Source organism: Eptatretus burgeri, chromosome 9, assembly GCF_056783735.1.
Source record: "Eptatretus burgeri isolate ZD-2024b chromosome 9, Ebu_testis_v1, whole genome shotgun sequence".
Taxonomy (NCBI): domain Eukaryota; kingdom Metazoa; phylum Chordata; class Myxini; order Myxiniformes; family Myxinidae; genus Eptatretus; species Eptatretus burgeri.
In genome coordinates, this window is record NC_140969.1 from 18,345,842 (window position 1) to 18,366,930 (window position 21,089).

General features: G+C 40.5%; 1 protein-coding gene across 6 annotated transcripts in view; it reads right to left on the reverse strand.

Moving 5' to 3' along the window:
• Window positions 1-21,089, reverse strand: part of LOC147019643 (protein PHTF2-like) — a 114,698-nt gene that overhangs the window by 56,825 nt on the left and 36,784 nt on the right. For all 6 annotated transcript variants that reach the window (XM_085894234.1, XM_085894233.1, XM_085894232.1 and 3 more), the window contains exon 4: window positions 7,936-7,992. In XM_085894234.1, coding sequence (XP_085750360.1) covers window positions 7,936-7,992 — 57 coding nt within the window. The remainder of the gene's footprint in view (window positions 1-7,935; window positions 7,993-21,089) is intronic.

The following is a 21,089-nucleotide window of genomic DNA, read 5'->3' on the forward strand; positions in this document are numbered from 1 at the left end:
GGAGTGGAACTTTTAAAACTGTATTCCCAAATACAAAGCAGATGTAGTTAAATCTGTGACATATCGGCCACAGCTGTCATGGACGGGTGAGAGACACGACTGGCGTCGAGTTTATAAATTCCTTTATGCAGTACGATGTCGATTTGTACATGATAAGTGTAAAAAAAGACATTAGGAAATGGTGAATGCAGAAACTCCATGTTTGTACTCATGGAAAAAAACCAAAACCCATATCAAATGCAAGAACAGAGAAGAAAAGAGTTAACCACGAAAGATAGTTTCCCAAATTCATTTAAACGTCTGGCAAACAACCATGAGACGAATTGTCACTTACCAACAAAATTGTGGCAGATGAGTTGACAAACATGAAGTTTAGATGAAAGGCAATTTTGTTATCTCAGGGTAATTATAACTAATCATTAAATGGGAAACAGGTTGGATATTAGCCAGCTGGAAATAGCTTCTGATAATGACATTATTAGCCCAAACAGTGTTTATATGACGCAAGCCAAGGCAAAGGACTGCGCGCGCGCACGCACACACACACACAATTTATCACAAAACTGCACGAGTTATGCCAGGGGAATGATGAATGAGACTTGTTCTCATGGAATGTTCCCTGAAATGGAAAACTCAATTAATTACAGCAACTGTTCTGATGGATTTTCCAGCAAAGTTGTATCAAAATGAGTCACCAAAGGGAACTAAGAACTGGACCATAATTTAAACAGATAATATCAAATTAGCCAGTTAAGAATGGGATGCACCTCTTCATAAAATAATCATGCTATAAGTCTTTCAACAACATCCAGCACAAGTTTAATATTCCCACCTTTAAGCAAGGTAGCTCGGTGTGCCAGAACATTACATTCAACCACAACTGACACAAATGCATCTGATTTGGCCGAAACAGCCCCACACAAAGTTTCTGCTACCTTAAAAATAGGACCAGGTGTCCTGAAGTTCACATGGATCAGGAGCAAGTCACTCAAACCCCTCACAGACCTCCTTAGACCCTAATTTGTTTTTAATGCCTTGAACAAACTTTGGTACATCACGGGGTGATGAAGGTTGTGGTCAAGTTTCATTGAAATTGTGTGTATAGTTTTGGAGAAGAGAGCAAATACCTCTTTTAGGGGGGTCAAAAAACAAACAAACCCCATAGACCCCTTTAATGATCGCAGATCTTGATATGGTCAATATACAAACCCCTGTAGACCCCCTCATGAGTGCAGATTTTTATGCAGTCAATACACCTTCATTCGGCATCAGATATGAAGCTTGTGGCCAAGTTTCATCAAAATGGTGTGTTTGATGCAAGTGATAATGATTGAAGTATTTACTGACTGACTGACTGATTCACTCACTCACTTACTCACTGACACTGCACGATCGCATAAGCTCACCGGATTAAAGTCCAGGTGAGCTAAAAATGTTGCTTCCAACCCAAGAACAGCATGACAAAACCTTAAAACAGCGAGCCAAATGAAAATGAAAAGCTACATTACTCAGAATTCACATCATAATTTAATTCATTGGTTGATGCCAAAGATGTTATACTCATCATTTTTTATGCAGCCTGTGGCTATTGGTTGCATCATTGCAGGGAGCATGGCTGTGCTCTGAATGCAGTGCCCCGTTTCTAGTAAGCTGGTACTCATTTTGCCAACCTCAGAAGGATAACAGGATGAGCCAACCCACTTGGTGTTACGGCATGACAGGGGCTCAAACTCAAGACCCTAAGATCTTAAAGCCAACCACTTTAACCGTCAAGCCAACCACCAGGATTATAGGTTATATACTGTACATACAAGATGCCACTACAGCTGTTTCACACATATATTTGACATTTCCCCTCGCTATTTTTTATGGTCTTTTATTCACTTTTTAAATGTCTTTAAAAACAGTTGAGCAGTAAATATCACAGCTCCAAATGCAGTCCCATATTGGAGAATAACCCAAACTCCCAAGGAGACAGTAAATCATCATCTTTTATTTTATTTTGTATACATTGTCGAGGCTCGTGTAAGAAAAGGTTTAAAAAATTTTTTTTTTTAAAGGTCAGGGAAATCTACTGAAGTTCATGGTTTTTCAATTCTCCCACGAGCTTCAATATCAATATTCTTTTAATCACAATATCATTGTGGTGTCTCCATGAGCACTTGGTAACACTATATTCTCATACTGTTATAAAAGCATCAGAAACACAATATTGTTTTAAAATAAAATAAATGAGAAAATATTTTAAATACCATTCAACGTGTTTTTTATATATTTTTAAAGGAGAACATCATGCTAAATTTCAGCTGAGGAGCTCATGAGGTTTCCAAGATATGGGTTGTCAAACTAATGAACTAGATTTGCGGCGTTGGTGTGTGGGTGTAAAAATGGAGGGCAGGGTGAGGGTGCGAGTCACTAAATGGGCCATAATATAGAGCTGATAATTTTACAAGCTGTTGTCAATGGTGGGTGGCATCCTTAATGTGGCAAATATAGATTTTTAAAACTTTTTCCGAGACTTCTGTTGAACTTTGACCTGACATGCGACCCAAGACTAGCCACAGAACAAAAGGTCACAAATTCTGAGAGAGTATACATTGAACATCATCCGTGCAAAAATTAATAAATTAAAAAAAATTAAAAATCTTGCCAAGATTCATATTCATTCGAGATTATACTACTCGCATACAATTTTGTATCAATCAATGGAGAGATGAATCTCAATAGTATTATCAGCATCCAGTGATCTTGAAGAAGGATGATTGGTTTAATTTTTTTCTATTTTAATGGACAACATTGTCACATCGATACCTGGTACCTCATACGTTCTGCTTAGCCCATTCCAAGAGTCGTTTGGCACGGGATCCAGCAAGATTGGCGAGGTTGGCCAAATTATTGATTCAGATTATTTATTTTGCACGTGCACATGATCGTGCGAGTCACATGGTTGCAACCAGGTTTATAAACAGAAAAAAATCAGCTTAAAAAAAGGGTGGAACAAATAAAAGGGTTATAACAAAGAGAAATCACAAACAATAAAATTAAAAGCCAAAACTAGGTCATATAAATTGCCATGATTGCTTCAATGGATATGCCGCAGGTCACATTTATTTGATCTCAATTTAAAGTCACATGAAAAATTAAAGGTCACCTAAGAGAGAGAGAGAGAAAAAAGGAGAAGTAGAAGAAACAACATCAGATGCTTCCAACTCAAGTTATGGTTTGCTCATTGATGTTCAAAGGGCACATGACCTTCAAACTGTTGAACCCAAAATTTACTTAAATGTTAAAATGACCTTAGACCTTTTGAAGGCAATATCTAATTAGTTAATCTTTTTTTAAAATCCATATTCGTGCCAAGTTTGGTTGAAATCCTTGCTGAAAAAGTTACCTGGTAACAAAAAAAAACAACAACCCAATAACAGACAGACAAGCCGAAAACACAATTCCTGCGGCCTTTGACTACGAAGACCGAAAAACTAACAGAATGGCCAATTAAATCACTTATCCACCACAAAAAAGGGGATGGGGTGGGGGTTGAAGATGTCACCAGAAAATGAGTCTTTCAATCAATTTGAGGGAAATTCCACAAGCCACGGCACAAGTGAGGTATATACCTGGGTGATCGTGATGTCTCTCGAGCAGCAAGTCTGACCGATTTCAGGAGGCAAACGTCAGAATGAACAAACAAACACATGCACCTCTGAACTCCAAGACAAGCAAGCTGCTCTACACCAACTTTGATTAGACTGGAGTCAATAGCCTTTGACGACAATAACAGCAGCAGCAGCTTCAAGTTACCCCTTCCTGGCCCAACTCCCAAAATTCAGGCGTTCTGCCCAACACCACTCTTTTGTTCTCATTTTCTCCCGTTTCTGGAACTGCCTTCTGAAGACGGTTCAATTGCACTCTTTCCGAATGAACTACAAGCAAATGGTATCCACCACAATCTCATGTCACCTCCCCATTCCAAGATGCAATCTTTTCTATTCCCATGAATCCTACTGAACAACCTTCTTGTTGCAGATTACAGTTCTTTCGCCCCTCTTGTTGGTAGCTCATTAGCTTGCTTCTTGTTTACAACCATGGCCCTACTGCCCCACCATCATGACACTGCATTTTTACCCTCTCACCTTGTTCTTCCAAGAGTCTAAATTTTGTATGGAAAAGTAAAATGTCAAAGTCTCAGATAACACTTTGTTTTTCTTTTATCCAATCAAGGATAGGATTGGGCTTCGAAGATGTATAGCTCAGGTATCTATATTTCAAAATGAAGAGGTTATGGCTTATTTAGTGCCCTCCTGACCCCGCATCAGCTGGCAGTGCAAATGGATAGGTCAAATGCTTGAAAACTCAGATCTTGGAAACTACGTGGCCGACACGGATGAAATTTTGCACGGTATTAATTGTGACTCGTACTTACTCGTCAAACAAGTTATTTGAGATGTGAGGAGAAGAAGAGGTTGAGTGAGGGGGGGGAGGGGAAGAAAGAAGTATTTTTGTTTTTATGGTTTGGTGTGGAATGACACCGACATAAAAAGCTTCAACCACCTATATTTTGAAAACCAAGGGATACGATTCTGACATCATTTCATGGAACCACTTAAAACCTACAATCCTTCCATATTCTAACTTCAGCATACTTCTCACGCAATGAGAGCACAACTTCATTGTATTTTTGTGCAATGTAAATAATCATTCAAAATAATGTACACAAACATGCTTAAGACATGCAGGTAAGAACACAGCAAAATTAAAATTACCAATAGAGTCATTGTGCAACTAAAAGGCATCCATGTAGTACATCATGCAGATATAATAGATATATCCTTTCAAACACTGTACATTGCGTTTCATATCAGATTAAGATCACCTCTCCCCCGTTCCAATTCTTTTCCTGCAAACACGATACAAGATGTCCATAAAGTCCTTGTACAACTTTTAACTTGTATAACTTTTGATGTACACATCATCGAAACAAACTATAATTGGCATCTGAAAGGATAATTCATCAAGTTTTGTTAATGTTCATGATGTTATTGCTGTCATGAAATCCACAATTATCCTGGGATTCTGGACCAGTTAACATTTTCTGATAAGGCAACTTCTACCACGTTGGTAAAGTCAACCAGCACAATTACTGCATTTGGTTCCTAAACGATGACGATTAAATCTTTCACCTATCACCTTCTACCAGCAAGACCAAGGATGGTGTTTGTTCGTTGGGCAAGTATATCGGAGCAGTTAAGGGGTGTGTATTACTACTGATTGTTATTGCTTATTATTGTATTCATTACATTATAAAACCACATGGTATCCAGGTGAATTTGGGTGGTTGCAATTGTGCACAGCCGTTAAAGGACGATATGGATACAGCTGAGCAGCGTCCATAACAGGGTCGGCCGTGTGCCCAGTGACTCCGCTCAGTCATTATTAGAGATGAGGCACAAGGCATCGAATCAGCGCAGCATATCTACTGGCTCGGTTGTCCCACTCAGCACGATCATGGAAAGTCACATGATTTGGCCCGAATCGCAGTACACCAGGGTGACCAAATCAGTCTGCCACCATGACTGCTTTGGCACAGTTCACCAGGATTTCTATCAGGCAACTGGGATGGCCCAATGGCTGGAACAACATTTTGCAGAATTACCTCCACCACCGAAGGTGAAGGAGGTTATGTTTTCACTCCTTTCCTTTCTATCCGTTTGTTTGTTTGCAGGATATCTCAAAAAGTTGTGGACTGATTCGGACGAAACTTGGTGGACAGGTTGTGTGTGTGGCAAGGACGAATCGATTTGATTTTGGTGAAGATCCGAATCTGGATACGAGAATTATTTAATCTTTAAAGTTATTCTTCACCATTGAGAGATAGGGCCAAAAACGAGATAGAACCGTGTAGCACAATATTTCAAATATACTATCAGAGATGGGGAATCCCCCACCATTGAAAAATAATTGAAATCAGATAAGCGGTTTTCCATTTATTACAAAAAACATTTTTTTCAAGATGGCCGCCTCAATCGGCCAACTTGGATCCGGCCACGCCCAAAATCAATAGGGTTCTTCCTTTTCAGGTGGTACATGTGTGACCCAAATTTCAAATCGATATGGCGAAAACATTTTTTTCAAGATGGCCACCCCAGTCGGCCATCTTGGATCCGGCCACGCCCAAAATCAATAGGGTTCTTCCTTTTCAGGTGGTACATGCGTGACCCAAATTTCAAATCGATATGGCGAACAGTTTATGAGTTATCACACTCACAGCTATAAATGTAGATGCCCAGCCAGCCAGCCGGACGGACGACCTGGGTGATATAAATATCCCCCTTCCGCCACACGGTGGGGGATAAAAATGGATTGGGCCCGATATGTTCTCGTGGATCAGGCAATACGTGGAGGAGGTATGCCCTCTACCGAGTGCCCTTCTAGTTTGTACTGAGTCACAGCTATAATGAGAATGCTTCTTTCGTCATCACTTTGCATCTGTGTTGTCTTGCGTTGAGGAAGAGGATGGTGGGGAAGGGGGAGGGGGGAAGGTCATAAAAATTTGACTTGCATGTTATGCAATACAATATTTATTTACAAAAGAACTCTACATCATTGTATAATTATTATTATTGACATTTTCATCATCACTATTCCATCATCAAATTGTTTCATCTCACCATGGGGATGCTTTCTTGTTCACCATTGACACGAAATCCCCCATGCATAATCCATTAACGAGTATCCATCCATCCATCCCAAGAGTGTGATATACTACATGAATGCCTTTTTCCAGGTTCTACAAACTCAAATTCTGTCACATCAAGTGCACAATATGCCATTAGTAACAATGCTGACGTTGTTAGCACAGGCTGTAACTATGAAGTTATGAATGTTCACACAAAACAAGTTCTTACCAGTCTTACAAACTGTACCAGAAGAAGACAAAGGAGGACATCATGTGGAAAAATATGGAGATTGCCAGAAACATTTCACAAGATGTATTTCAGGAGAAATTGAAATGGAAAATATCCAAAATCAAAATATGCAGAATGCCCTGAAACTGACAGCTTAATAAAATTGACATCAATTTGCAATTATCTGCAACCTAAAGTGAGCTTGCAGTGATTTTAAATGCAACTACACAACATAGATTTGACCTACAAAAGTGGGTTATAGCAATTTGGTTGGAGATGGGGGGGGGGGGAAATCCTGTTACTGTTTAAAGACGAGTGATTCACCCTCCACTCATGCTTGTTGGAAAGCAAAAAACCTGAACTTCCTTCTGGAGGTATCTGTCAGAGTACATGGTGCTGGTTGTACCCATGATGAGGTTGTAAGCACAAGGAAAAACAAAACAAAAACTGGAGTGTTTGTTTTGAAGTTTCAATGCAGGCTAGTAAAGCATAAAACGATGTTAAAATTACACCATTATGACCCATTCGTTTGTGACTTATTTTAATGATTCATGTGGAACACAATATAATGTATTTTTGTCAGCTCCCAATTCTTTGGGACTTCTCACAAGAGTAGAAAGCTTGAGTTATCCTGAAAGAACCAAGAAAGTTGTATCCTGTTATGCAACCCTTGCAAGAGATTGCTGTGACACGTACAATGGGTTTGACAAATGCAACAACAACAACAAAAAAAGCACATCTCAGAGTTATAATACAAAAGTACACTAAAGCTACCTATACCAACAGGGCTGCTAAACAGAGCAAAAGAAGAAAGCAAAGGCAGAAGTTGGAGAGACAATGACCGATAAAGATAAAAACAACCAAAGTAGGAGAGTGGGAGTAGCAAAACGGCAAACATCCCAACTTCTAAAAAGTCCTCAGGTCAACAATAAAGTCAATGAAAAAAGAAATTAAATAAAGATACATTATAGAAATCAAACCATTTCTCAGAAGAAGCATCAATGAAACAATGAGCTGCAGTCTCCTTTACCTTTATCTCTCGTTGCTCCACAGATCGTTCCCAAGTTTGCTGGTCATATGCTCCAATCTGTAAACCGATAAATGCACACAAAGTGTAATAATGGCAGTGCCCATTAATAGCACGACCACCGAGAAGACACTTTAGTTTTCTCATACCCCACATTCGCATTTGATATTAGAGTCAATTTACTTTACCGAGAAACCTCAGCAGTCTTAACAGCTAGTTACTATTATGCTGTCAAAGGACATTAATAGCAAACTCCAAAAATTTTCCATTGGGAATGAATTCCTTCACAGCAGCACAGTAGAACCGGATTATCTGCTAGTTTGTTGATAAAGTGGAATGAAACAACTGCCAGCAAGAAACCAAATGTGGGAAAGAAGTGATAACATATAGCATTTTGACCCCAAGATTAAAAATGTCCTCAATGTTCAGTTTCGTTTTACCAAATCACAAATGGTATTTCCTTTCATTTTTGACATGTGCAATCAGGGTGCATTAATGAAGATGTTACGAGGATCAGTGTTATTTAAGAAACCCATGCATTTCAATCCGGCTGGTTTGACCTAATATCATTAGATTTCCCCACAATTAAAATCATAACAACCTTCGATTAAAAAAAAAAATTAAAAATACACAAAACGAGGAATTAGAAGAGACAGGAATGTCATTTAATATGTAGTTTGTAAAGTATGAAGTATCTGCACTTTACACCAGAGAAAATTGTGTGAGCATGCTACAGCGAAAATAAAAAAGGCCACAAAAATGGAGGCTCACCAAAAAATGGTACGGTTACGTATACATTACCAATCTATTTCATAATCTGAGGTCCAGGATCACAAAGTTAAGTTTGGAGAGAGAAATGTGGAAGAAAACGGGACGGTATAGAGTGAATAAAAAAAAAATTCACCCAAAACGAATATATATATATATTTTTTTTTTTTTCCAAAAAGCATAATGCATTTTCAACAATGGTGACTGTTGCAGTTTTGAAAAAAAGACAGCTTGTTGAAAAATGTCAGAAAACCATTCACACCGTTTTGCTGTTTTGTTGTTATTTGTTTCGCTCTTCATTGTTCTCGTCAATTTTTCGGTCCAAAAACGTGTCCTGCTGTGTTGAATCGTTTAGTTTGTCTCTCAAGTTTAGTCAGGCCTATCTGTGAGAGTCAGGTGTTTTCTGCCTCGTTTTTGCTTCTTTGTTTCAGTTATTGTTACGACTGATCCATCAGCTCAATCCTTTTCTCCCTCATAGGTCAAAAATTAAAACAAATCTCTCCTTCTCCTTCTCCAAAATATCTCTCCTTCTTCACCCATAAAAAAACAACAAACACTCCGGGGAAAAACCCAACAACACCAACAATAACATGGGAAAGAAAAAAACACCCAAAAAACATTCGAACCTCCACTCCTATTTTCCTATCCTTGCTATGCAATATCCCTAAACTTAATGAAACATTTCTCTTCCTTAAAACCTCTTCACAACATTAAAAAAAAATTATTTTTTAAAAAACGCTTCCAAAATGTATCTTAAAGTGCCTTATTCTGCTTATTACACCATCATGAAAAACCCATTAATTCTTCTTCTTCATCAACATCATTTCATTTTCTCTTTGACAAGGCTTATTGACCAAAACCTCCTCACTTTTAAACACTTAGTTCTTCCAGGTTCCTCTTTCACTTCGAGCCGAATTTTCCTCCATGCTTTCAACCAAAAACACTCACCACCACCCCACCTATGAAGCCTGAGGTGTCAATTTTGCAAAAGCTGTATACACACGACAAACATTTCAACTTCAAGTCCATTCATGGTCTCAAACCCCTCCATGTCAGTAACACAACCCCCACCCCAACCCCCCATACACATCTGCTCCCCCCTTGTCCTACCCCCTCTCAACTCCCCCATCTCAATTCCCCCCCCACCCAGATTCACCCCTGCTCCGCCCAGCATTGCTCCCTCCCCAGGTCGAAAAACCAGTTAAAACCAGTACACATTTTCAACTGGTGTCTATTGGTTCTAATTGGTCTTTAACTGGTCTCTATTGGTTTCAACTGGTACCAGTTAAATTCAGTCAGAATTCCAATTTCCCAGTTGAAAAAAACCAGTAGCTCATATTTGTACCAGTTAAAGTCTTACTGGTTCCAGTTGATACCAGTTGCAATGTACTGGTCCCAGTTGATACCAGTTGCAATGTACTGGTCTCCCAGTTGATACCAGTTAGTTAAATACAATTGTATTTCAACTGGTAATATATCACTCTATTCCAATTTCCATATTAAAACCAGTAAGAAACCAACTGGCTTTACTGGTACCAGTTGGCTACTGGTTTTCAACTGGTACCAGTTGACCAGTAAGCTACTGGTCTTTACTGGTTTTTTGACCTGGGTCCCCCATACCCACCCCCTCCTCATACCTCACCCCCCCCCCCCAGACCTTCTCCTGGTTCCTTTCCACATCCCTATTTCCTATCACTCAGCTCCTCTTCCCCTGTCTCTAAACGTCTGAGGCCCCTGTTCCAAACTGAGAGATCTCTCAATCCAGGCCGCTGGCGATAAACCTGACACCATCTGCTTAATCCCACTGACTCTGGAAAATCCTATTTTTGGCTTTGCTGATGACCCCACCCTCTGCCGTGACATCCCTCATCCCTCTGACAGAAATGTAGAAACCTCTTCCCTCTCCTCAGGTCTTGACAAAAATCACAAAAACGGATCAAACACTTGGAATATGTCTTTCAATCCTGAGAAATCTCACACACACACTCTCTCTCTCTACTAAAGGACTGTACCACAAATCCAACAATCTACTTCCTCAACAACCATCTTGAAATGGTTCAGTCACTCAAACTCTTGGGTCTCACCTTCAGCCATGGTCTCTCTTGGGCAAGCCACATTTCAAAATTGGTCTCCAAAGCCAGACGCCAACTGGGCAACTTCCATCGTGCAAAGTCCTTCCTTGGCAAACCTGAACTCCTGTCCACCTACAAGATGGAGGTTGGAAATGTTCGTCTACTGTACAAGGTGGAGAAAAGTGCAGATACATCTCCTGTCCACCTTCATATGCAGCCCAATGTAGTACTGCTCTTTCCTCTGCCTCACATCTTGCACAGCTTGATGCCATTGAAACAAAGGCCTTCAAGATCATTGGAATCTCTCGTGATGAAGCTGAGTTGATGGGCCTATCACTTCGCAATTCCTGACAGGTCAGTGGTCTCCCTGTCTTCTTACGCCTCATTTCTGGACTTGCAACCTTTGCCCTGCCCATGTTCCCCCTCCCCCCCACAGGTATCTGCAGGATGCACATGGTCCACCAGCAACCCCCTCCTGGTGAAACTGCCTAAAATCCAGAACCACTACCAAACTCTACTCATTTATTCCACTTTTTTCCTGCTTGTGGAACCACCTTCCATACTGTACAATCTCATTCTTCCCTCCAGGTCTTCAAGATAGCTGTTCACCACCATCTCAAATCAATCCTCATTCAAAATCATGATATTTTCTACACCCGTTAAATCACCCTCCACCCTCGAAAAATGTTGCTAATGTGGCCATATTGTCCACCCTTTGCGTTCTCCCTTACCCCTCGTTTGTTCGTCCCCATCTATTTTCTCCCCCCGCACTGCTGTTGGTGTTTCCCCTTTCTCCTGCCGTTCTCTTTGTTATGTTGTGTTCTGATTTGTTCTGTCATAGCTCTTTCTTGAGCCTAGAGCAAGTATAAAAAATAATGAATATATATATATATATATATATATATATATATATATATATATATATATATATATATATACATACATATATACATATACATATATATATATATATATATATATACATACATATACATATACATATATATATATATATATATATATATATATATATATATATATACATACATACATATACATATACATATACATATACATATATATATACACTCTACTGGTCATAAGTTTTAGAACACCCCCATTTTTCCAGTTTTTACTGAAATTTAAGCAGAGAACAAATAAACAATTGCAGATAAGAAAGAAATCATGGAATGGTTTTGTTGAACAAGGTTTAATCTAAATTTTTGTCTCATCAAAGTAGCCACCATTTGCAGATATAACAGCAGAACATACTCATGGCATTCTTTCTGCAATGGAAATCAAATATTGTTCAGAAAGTTCTTTCCAACACTGTTGCAGAAGTTTCCACAAATGTGTTGCACTTGTAGGAGGTTACTTTGCTGTCACCCTTCTGTCCAGTTCATCCCAAACCAGCTCAATTGGGTTCAAGTCTGGAGACTGTGCTGGCCATTCCATGATTTGAAGCCTACAGTCTTGTTCTTTTCTTCGAAGGTAGTTCTGACATAGCCTGGAGGTATGTTTTGAGTCGTTATCTTGCTGTTGGATGAACCCCTGACTAACTAGGTGTAGACCACAGGGTATTGCATGGCGCTGCAAAATGCTGTGGTAGCCCTTTTCGTTCAGGGTGCCAGTCACTCAGTGCAAGTCACCGACTCTGGATCCAGCAAAAGAGCCCCAGATCATCATGCTTCCTCCTCCATGTTTGACAGTTGGTGTCACACACTGAGGAACCATCCTTTCGCCTACTCGACAGCATACAAAAGCCTTGCGTGATGAACCGAAGATTTCAAATTTTGATTCATCGGTCCATAAGATATTCTTACAGTTTTCAGTTGTCCACTGGCCAACTTCATGCCCCAGCAAGCCTCTTTTTCTTATTTTGCCATCTTAGCAATGGCTTTTTTTACTGCCACTCGACCTGTCAAACCTGCAGCTCGAAGTCTTCTCTTCACAGTTGAAACCGAGACTTCCTTACTTCGATCAATGTTAAGCTGTGTTTGAAGCTGCTATCCTGTGAGCTGCCTATCATGCAAGCTGTTGACTCTCAGAAACTTGTCTTCTGATTGTGTTGTGGCTTTGGGTCTGCCAGACCTCTTCCTGTCAGAGTTTCCTCCAGTTTCCAAGTGTCTTTTGATGATGTAGGAAACTGTACTCACTGACACCTTGGGTTCTTTGCAATTTCTCTAAAGGAAAGGCTTTCACTTTTAAAGGTTACGAGACGACCCGTAAACCCGTTGAGTTCCCATTGTAATAGCGGTTGATAAAAAAAATCATAAAAAAGATAGCTCCAGCGAACTATACCGCTGAGGTTGTTTGCATTGATCAAATTCTCCCGAAGAGTACTTGACTGAATCGGGAATTGATTTTTTTAATTTTTTTTTCGTTGCCCGATTTGAACGAAGCTTGATATTGCACGTCAATGTGAAAAAAATGGAGAAAAGAAAGTCGAAGAAATTATTGTGCATATCTTCGAAACAATTTTATTTATAAATGAACACGTGAGTATTATATCAAAATGGCGGTTTATGTTATGTTTAAAAATAAATCGTTTTGTCAATACTAAATGCTTGAGATTTTTAAATAAATAATTTCAAGGACAAAAAGAAAACCTCCAACGAACTATACCACTGAGGTTGTTTGCATTGATCAAATTCTCCCGAAGAGCACTTGACTGAATCAGGAATTGATTTTTAAAATAATATTTTCGTTTCCGATTTGAATGAGACTTGATACTGCACACCGCAGGAGAATGGTGAATAAGGTGGCACTAAAATTTTTGCACTATCATGTACTGTTTTGGCTGTATTTCGGGAAAATACATACGTACATACAGACATAAATATATACAAGATGAGAGTTTTAGTAATATATAAGAAGATAATGGTCTGTCTGTCTTCCTTTGTTGATTGTCTTTTTCTTGTCATTATAACAGCAATATACTACTTCCTGCAGTGTAATATTGTCCAAATAATGCTTCAAAGGGTGCAGCAACACAATCTGTTCCAACACTGCTTTTATACAGACAGAGGGTTTGTAACTAACCAACAAGAGTTGGGACACCTGTAGGAATTGTTTGCATCAACTTTCAAGGCTTAATTTACTTCCAATGCTGCAGAACAGCTACAGTTGCTAACCTCTTACGTGTTCCCTGAAAAGGGCCTTTTTTAACAACTCTGAAATTTACATTTTTCAGTTTTTGGGAACCTAAATCTTTTTCTTTTAACCTATGGCAGTTTACTGCTTTGCTTTGTACCATTTTAGGTTATTCATTGGACTTGAACTGCTTAAATTTCAGTAAAAACTGGAAAAATGGGGGTTTCAGTAAAAACAATGGTTTCAAATTTCAGTTTCCAGTTTCAGTAAAAACTGGAAAAACTTAAAAAAACAGCTCTGGAAAAAATTAAGAGACCACTGCAAAATTATCAGTTTTTCTGCTTTCACTATTAATAGGTTTGTGTTTGAGTAAAATTAACATTTTTGTTTTATTCTATAAACTACTGACAACATTTCTCCCAAATTCCAAATAAAAATATTGTCATTTAGCGTATTTATTTGCAGAAAATGACAACTGGTCAAAATAACAACAAAGATTCAGTGTTTTCAGACCTCAAATAATATAAACAAAACAAGTTCATATTCATTTTTAAACAACACAATACTAATGTTTTAACTTAGGAACAGTTCAGAAATCAATACTTTGTGGAATAACCCTGATTTTCAATCACAGCTTTCATGCATCTTGGCATGCTCTCCACCAGTCTTTCACATTGCTGTTGGGTGACTTTATGCCACTCCTGGCACAAAAATTCAAGCAGCTCAGCTTTGTTTGATGGCTTGTGACCATCCATCTTCCTCTTGATCACATTCCAGAGGTTTTCAATGGGGTTCAGGTCTGGAGATTGGGCTGGCCATGACAGGGTCTTGATCTGATGGTCCTCCATCCACACCTTGATTGACCTGGCTGTGTGGCATGGAGCATTGTCCTGCTGGAAAAACCAATCCTCAGAGTTGGGGAACATTGTCAGAGCAGAAGGAAGCAAGTGTTCTTCCAGAACAACCTTGTACGTGGCTTGATTCATGAGTCCTTCACAAAGACAAATCTGCCCGATTATAGCCTTGCTGAAGCACCCCCAGATCATCACCGATCCTCCACCAAATTTCACAGTGGGTGCGAGACACTGTGGCTTGTAGGCCTCTCCAGGACTCTGTCTAACCATTAGACGACCAGGTGTTGGGCAAAGCTGAAAATTGGACTCATCAGAGATGATGACCTTACTCCAGTCCTCTACGGTCCAATCCTTATGGTCTTTTGCAAACCTCAGCCTGGCTCTTCTTTGCTTCTCATTGATGAAGGGCTTTTTTCTAGCTTTGCACGACTTCAGCCCTGCCCCAAGGAGTCTGTTTCGAACCGTCCTCACCGTGCACTTCACCCCAGCTGCGGTTTGACATTCTATTAGTAGGTCACTTGATGTCATCCTACGGTTGAGTGACATTTGAATGAGTTGGTGGTCATCCTGGTCAGTGGAAAGTCGTTTTTGCCCTCTGCCAGTCTGTAGCTTTGTTGTCCCTCCCCAATGTCTGCTGCTTGACCTTGTTGTTATGAACCGCCGTCTTTGAAATTTTAAAGATGGAAGCAACGTGACGCTCACTGTATCCCTCTGCCAGTAAAGCCAGAATTGAACCCTTCTTTTCCTCACTCAAAACTTTTCTTTTCAACTATTTTGGCATGATCAATAGTTATTTTTTTGATTCCAATTACTTTTGAGGTACGACCAGCACTGTTTTTGCCATCCAGCTGGTCCTGTTGCAAGAGGATAGTGATGACCACAGCAGTGGTTTTTATACTTTTCCTTGTTAAATAAGATTTGGTTCAGGTGATCACCTAATCAGTACCTCACCAAGTCGAACGAGGTGTGCCTGTGTTGGAATTCAACAGACACTGGAATGGAATGGCTGCCATACATGTAGAGATGCTGATTTAAATTTTTTTTGGAGTGGTCTCTTATTTTTTTAACAGAGCTGTATGTGTGTGTATATATATATATATATATATATATATATATATATATATATATATATATATATATATATATATATATATATATATATATATATATATATATATATATATATATATATATATATATATATATATATATATATATATATATATATATATATATAATTCCAGCAATGTGTGTCTGCGTCTGCGTCTGTGTGTCTGCGTCTGTGTGTCTGTGTGTCTGCGTGTCTGCGTGTCTGCGACCGCTGTTTCTTGACAACTACTGGTCCGATCTAATTGAAACTTGCCAGGTATATTGCTGGGGACCTGAGAATGTGCCTTTTCAAGGTTTGATATTAATCGGACAAGTGGTTCCCAAGTTATGGCCATTTATTTTCCAAACCAATAACAGGACACGTTGCTGCATAGGCGTGGCCGATGGGGAAAGGGCGCCTTAGTTAGCAATGACAGGACACGTTGCTTGGCATTTTGCACCCACAGTATCTATCTTCTATCCATCTATAATTCCAGCAATCTCTGTTTGTTTGCCTTTCAAAAGGTTTGAAATTAATCTGACAAGTGGTTTCCAAGTTACGGCCAAGTTAGAGCGCGTTCCCCATTACGGGTTACAACGTACGGACTTCCAGAGTGTGATGACTTGCTGTATTCTAATAATTTCTCGATTTCTTATGCGCATTTACAGATCAACACAATGCCCCAATCCAGTCGTCATTTACGAGAGCGAAGGAACGGCCTGTGTGGTTGTTGTTTCTGGCACGCGGTTTGAAAGTTTTTTTTGCACGTACGGCCACGTGAGAGCGAAACAACGGCCTGTGTGGTTGTCGTTTCTGGCACGCGGTTTGAAAGTTTTTTTTTTTCCACGTACGGTGATGCACTAGTATATATATATAAAAATATATATAAAAATATATAAAAATATATATAAAAATATATGTATAAATGACCGTTTTTACAGCCATTTTTCCCTGCTGTGCAGGGGTTTGGCTTTTTTTGTGAGGCAATGTTTTATGGCCGGATGCCCTTCCTGACGCCAACCCTGGTCGCCTCTTACGACACACAGGGATTTGGTACACCTATTCTAACCGGGGCATACACCGGGACCAATACACTGGCACTCATTTCACCGACCTCGGAAGGATGACAGGCTGAGTCAACCCCCTGGTGTTAATTCAGCAGCCAACGGGGCTTCAACTCAGGACACTGGGATCCCAAGCCGCCACCCTAACCACTAAGCCAACACCAGGCTATATAAAATATATGTATATACATACATATACATATACATATACAGTGGGGAGAACAAGTATTTGATACACTGCCAATTTTGCAGGTTTTCCCACTTACAAAGCACATAGAGGTCTGTAATTTTTATCATTGGTACACTTCAACTGTGAAAGACGGAATCTAAAACAAAAATTCTGAAAATCACATTGTATGATTTTTAAATAATTAATTTGCATTTTATTGCATGAAATAAGTATTTGATACATCAGAAAAACAGAAATTAATATTTGGTACAGAAAACTTTGTTTGCAATTACAGAGATCAGATGTTTCCTATAGTTCTTAACCAGGTTTGCACAGACTGCAGCAGGGATTTTGGCCCACTCCTCCATGCAGATCTTCTCCAGCTCCTTCAGGTTTCGGGGTTGTCGCTGGGCAACACAGACTTTCAGCTCCCTCCAAAGATTTTCTATTGGGTTCAGGTCTGGAGACTGGCTAGGCCACTCCAGGACCTTGAGATGCTTCTTACGGAGCCACTCCTTAGTTGCCCTGGCTGTGTGTTTCGGTCGTTGTCATGCTGGAAGACCCAGCCATGCCCCATCTTCAATGCTCTTGTTGAGAGAAGGAGGTTGTTGGCCACGATCTTGCGATACATGGCCCCATCCATCCTCCCCTCAATACGGTGCAGTCGTCCTGTCCCCTTTGCAGAAAAGCATCCCCAAAGAATGATGTTTCCACCTCCATGCTTCATGGTTGGGATGGTGTTCTTGGGGTTGTACTCATCCTTCTTCTTCCTCCAAACACGGCAAGTGGAGTTTAAACCAAAAAGCTCTATTTTGGTGTCATCAGACCACATGACCTTCTCCCATTCCTCCTCTGGATCATCCAGATGGTCATTGGCAAACTTCAGACGGGCCTGGACATGCGCTGGCTTGAGCAGAGGGACCTTGCGTGCGCTGCAGGATTTTAATCCATGATGGCGTCGTGTGTTACATATGGTTTTCTTTGATACTGTGGTCCCAGCTCTCTTCAGGTCATTGACCAGGTACTGCCGTGTAGTTCTGGGCTGATCCCTCACCTTTCTCATGATCATTGAGGCTCCACGAGGTGAGATCTTGCATGGAGCCCCAGACCAAGGGATATTGACTGTAATCTTGAACTTCTTCCATTTTCTAATAATTGCGCCAACAGTTGTTGCCTTCTCACCAAGCTGCTTGCCTATTGTCCTGTAGCCCATCACAGCCTTGTGCAAGTCTACAATTTTGTCCCTGATGTCCTTAGACAGCTCTCTGGTCTTGCCCATTGTGGAGAGGTTGGAGTCTGATTGATTGAGTGTGGACAGCTGTCTTTTATGCAGATAACGAGTTCAAACAGGTGCAGTTAATACAGGTAATGAGTGGAGAATGGGAGGGCTTCTTAAAGACAAAACTAACAGGTCTGTGAAAGCTGGAATTCTTACTGGTTGGTAGGTGATCAAATACTTATTTCATGCAATAAAATGCAAATTAATTTTTGAAAAATCATACAATGTGATTTTGAGGATTTTTATTTTAGATTATCTCAAGTATCAAGTACTGTTATATATATATATATATATATATATATATATATATATACATTGCGACGTCCACGGGACTTGAACAGTCCCGCCAACGTAGAATGAGCCGAAACGATGGAGGCGGTTTATTTGTTTATAACCCAAACATGGCGGTTCTAATCGCTCTACCGCAAACGGGACGAGGAAGGTGGCACGAGTCACTTTTCACTGAGTTGATGATGTTTATTTGTTTTTACTATTGACCAGAAATAACAAGACTCGGCAAGAAGAGGGATCCGGGGCGATTCGACGGGATGGTGTAGGATCGGGCGTGGGGAAAAACACAGACAATTCCAATGAATATACAGTTCTCAATCCCTCTAAGGCGCCAAGCACGCACGCACGCACGCACGCACGCACGCACGCACGCACGCACGCACGCACGCACGCACGCACGCACACACACACACACACACACACACACACAAAACGTAGCTATTTCTGGTGGTCAGGCTGGACCGTGGTGTGGACGCAACTGTCCCTGGATCGGCGTCGGACGAGCCGGCCTTGCTCTCGCCAGGGGGGGGCAGGAGAAACCGCGGTGCTGTCGACCTCCTGGTCCTGGCCCAAATCCGCCCACAGCCGCCAGGGAACCAGCTCCGGCGCCAAGCCGCGAGCAGGAGAGGGAGGCAGGTCCGCCCGCCGCCCGACCCCGTACTCCGAGTCAGCAGAACCCCAGAGCCAACCAAGGTGAGGCACAAGGCTCAGCAAGGCTCCAAGACACGATCAAGAACACGATCGAATCAGCACAACAACAAGGATGCTCCCCGCGCAACAGCCTCCCCACCAAAAAAAAACACGATCTTTTGGTTGTAATCTTCTTCCTCTTCCTTTTCGACCCCGAACAGAACCTTTTTATCCTCCTGCCCTCGTCACCTCCAATCGAGCCGTTTATTGGCCCACCACCGTCGCCTTCTGCCAATCGTGATCACGGGGCGGAGCCATCCGCTGCACTGTCCTGTGACGTCACGGCCAGTCTCCAGGGACGACTAAAAGGGGTTTACGCAGACACCCTTACCCTATCCTGTGTCCCTATCTAATTACGTGACAATTATCATTTCCCCCTTGAAGAAATGAACATTTACTAGACAACTTATCACCACTGAATTGCTACTTATTACATCGAGATCCTGGTAAACTCGAACAGCACGGCATACCTAAGGCCAAAAAAAAAAAAAATGTTGCATTGGCGTAACGGGTCACTGAAAAATAGGGTAGGTAGGTAGGGATTTTTTTTTTTTTAATAAATCCCTCCCAAAATCTCCCTCGGCTCGAGTACCCCCCCTTTTTGTCGGCGACCCCCCCCCCACTCAAAATTGAAAAAAAAGTATGGGGAAGGTTTGGACCATTTAAGATGGAAAAGTTTCAAACATACCAAAATATGGCTTTATTGTGTCAAATTTTTGCGCACGATTGAAGGCATTAAATTTGATAGACATGTTTATTTAGTAAGAACAATAAAAATAGTATCGTCTGGACTGAAGCAGGCTAGACAAGTTGAGCTATCGCCGGTAAATATTTAAAAAAATTAAAAACACTTTCAGCATCAGCATATCTCTCGCTTGTGAAAGCTTGGTAAGACAATGTAGAAATGAGTTGGAACATGCTATTCAAATTTTATTGCAGGGTATATATGGATTGAAAGTCTTTCCGAAATTTCATTTGAGTCTAAATACAGACCTCGTAATATTGTGAGTAGGCTAGATCTGTAAAATAAAAATGGTACCCCTCCCCCCCCCCCACCACCAAAAAGAGAGAAAATATTATAGATAAATAAAAATAGTACTAGCCTATTCTAGAGAGTAAAACCATTTCTATGTATAAAATTTCTCAACTTCACCGCAATATTTCATTTTTTAGACAAATCAGATTAAAAAGTGAAAATGTCATTCATTCCTGACTAGCCTGTATAGACCTAGCTGTGAAATTAAATCCAGAGTATTGAGTATTTACTTGGATCGCTACTTAATAATAAAGGTCTAAAGTTGAAATCTAATGCCTTTCACTTCAGTTTCATTCTTACCTTGACAATGAATTCAGCTTCATTCTGATTTCCTGATTTGAACCAGACTGCTTCTTTGTCCAGCAATAGTATGATGCTATTGAACAATTGGTCCTTTGCATTTAGTCCCTGTGCCTGTGTCATGCCAGAACTACAATTCTTTTTCAGTCCCGAAAGATCAAATCTTCCTCGCCTTGCGCCTGAGGCCATGAGGATTTCAAAGGCATTCTTGGGCAGCTCAGCCTCAGACGTAGATGCCGAATCATCGCTGAGCCTGTGGCTGAAGTAACCCACAACGAAGCGATAACCGAAGTCGTCTAAGATAGACACCTTTTCCGCCGCCAAAACGTCCGAAAAGGACCCTCCATCACTGCTAGACGCTTGCACGGAGGAAAGTATTGGAGCAGTGTCACAATTTACGTCTGCAATTCCCTGAATGATATCTCCAAGCCTCGCATCTTTGTCGCATTTT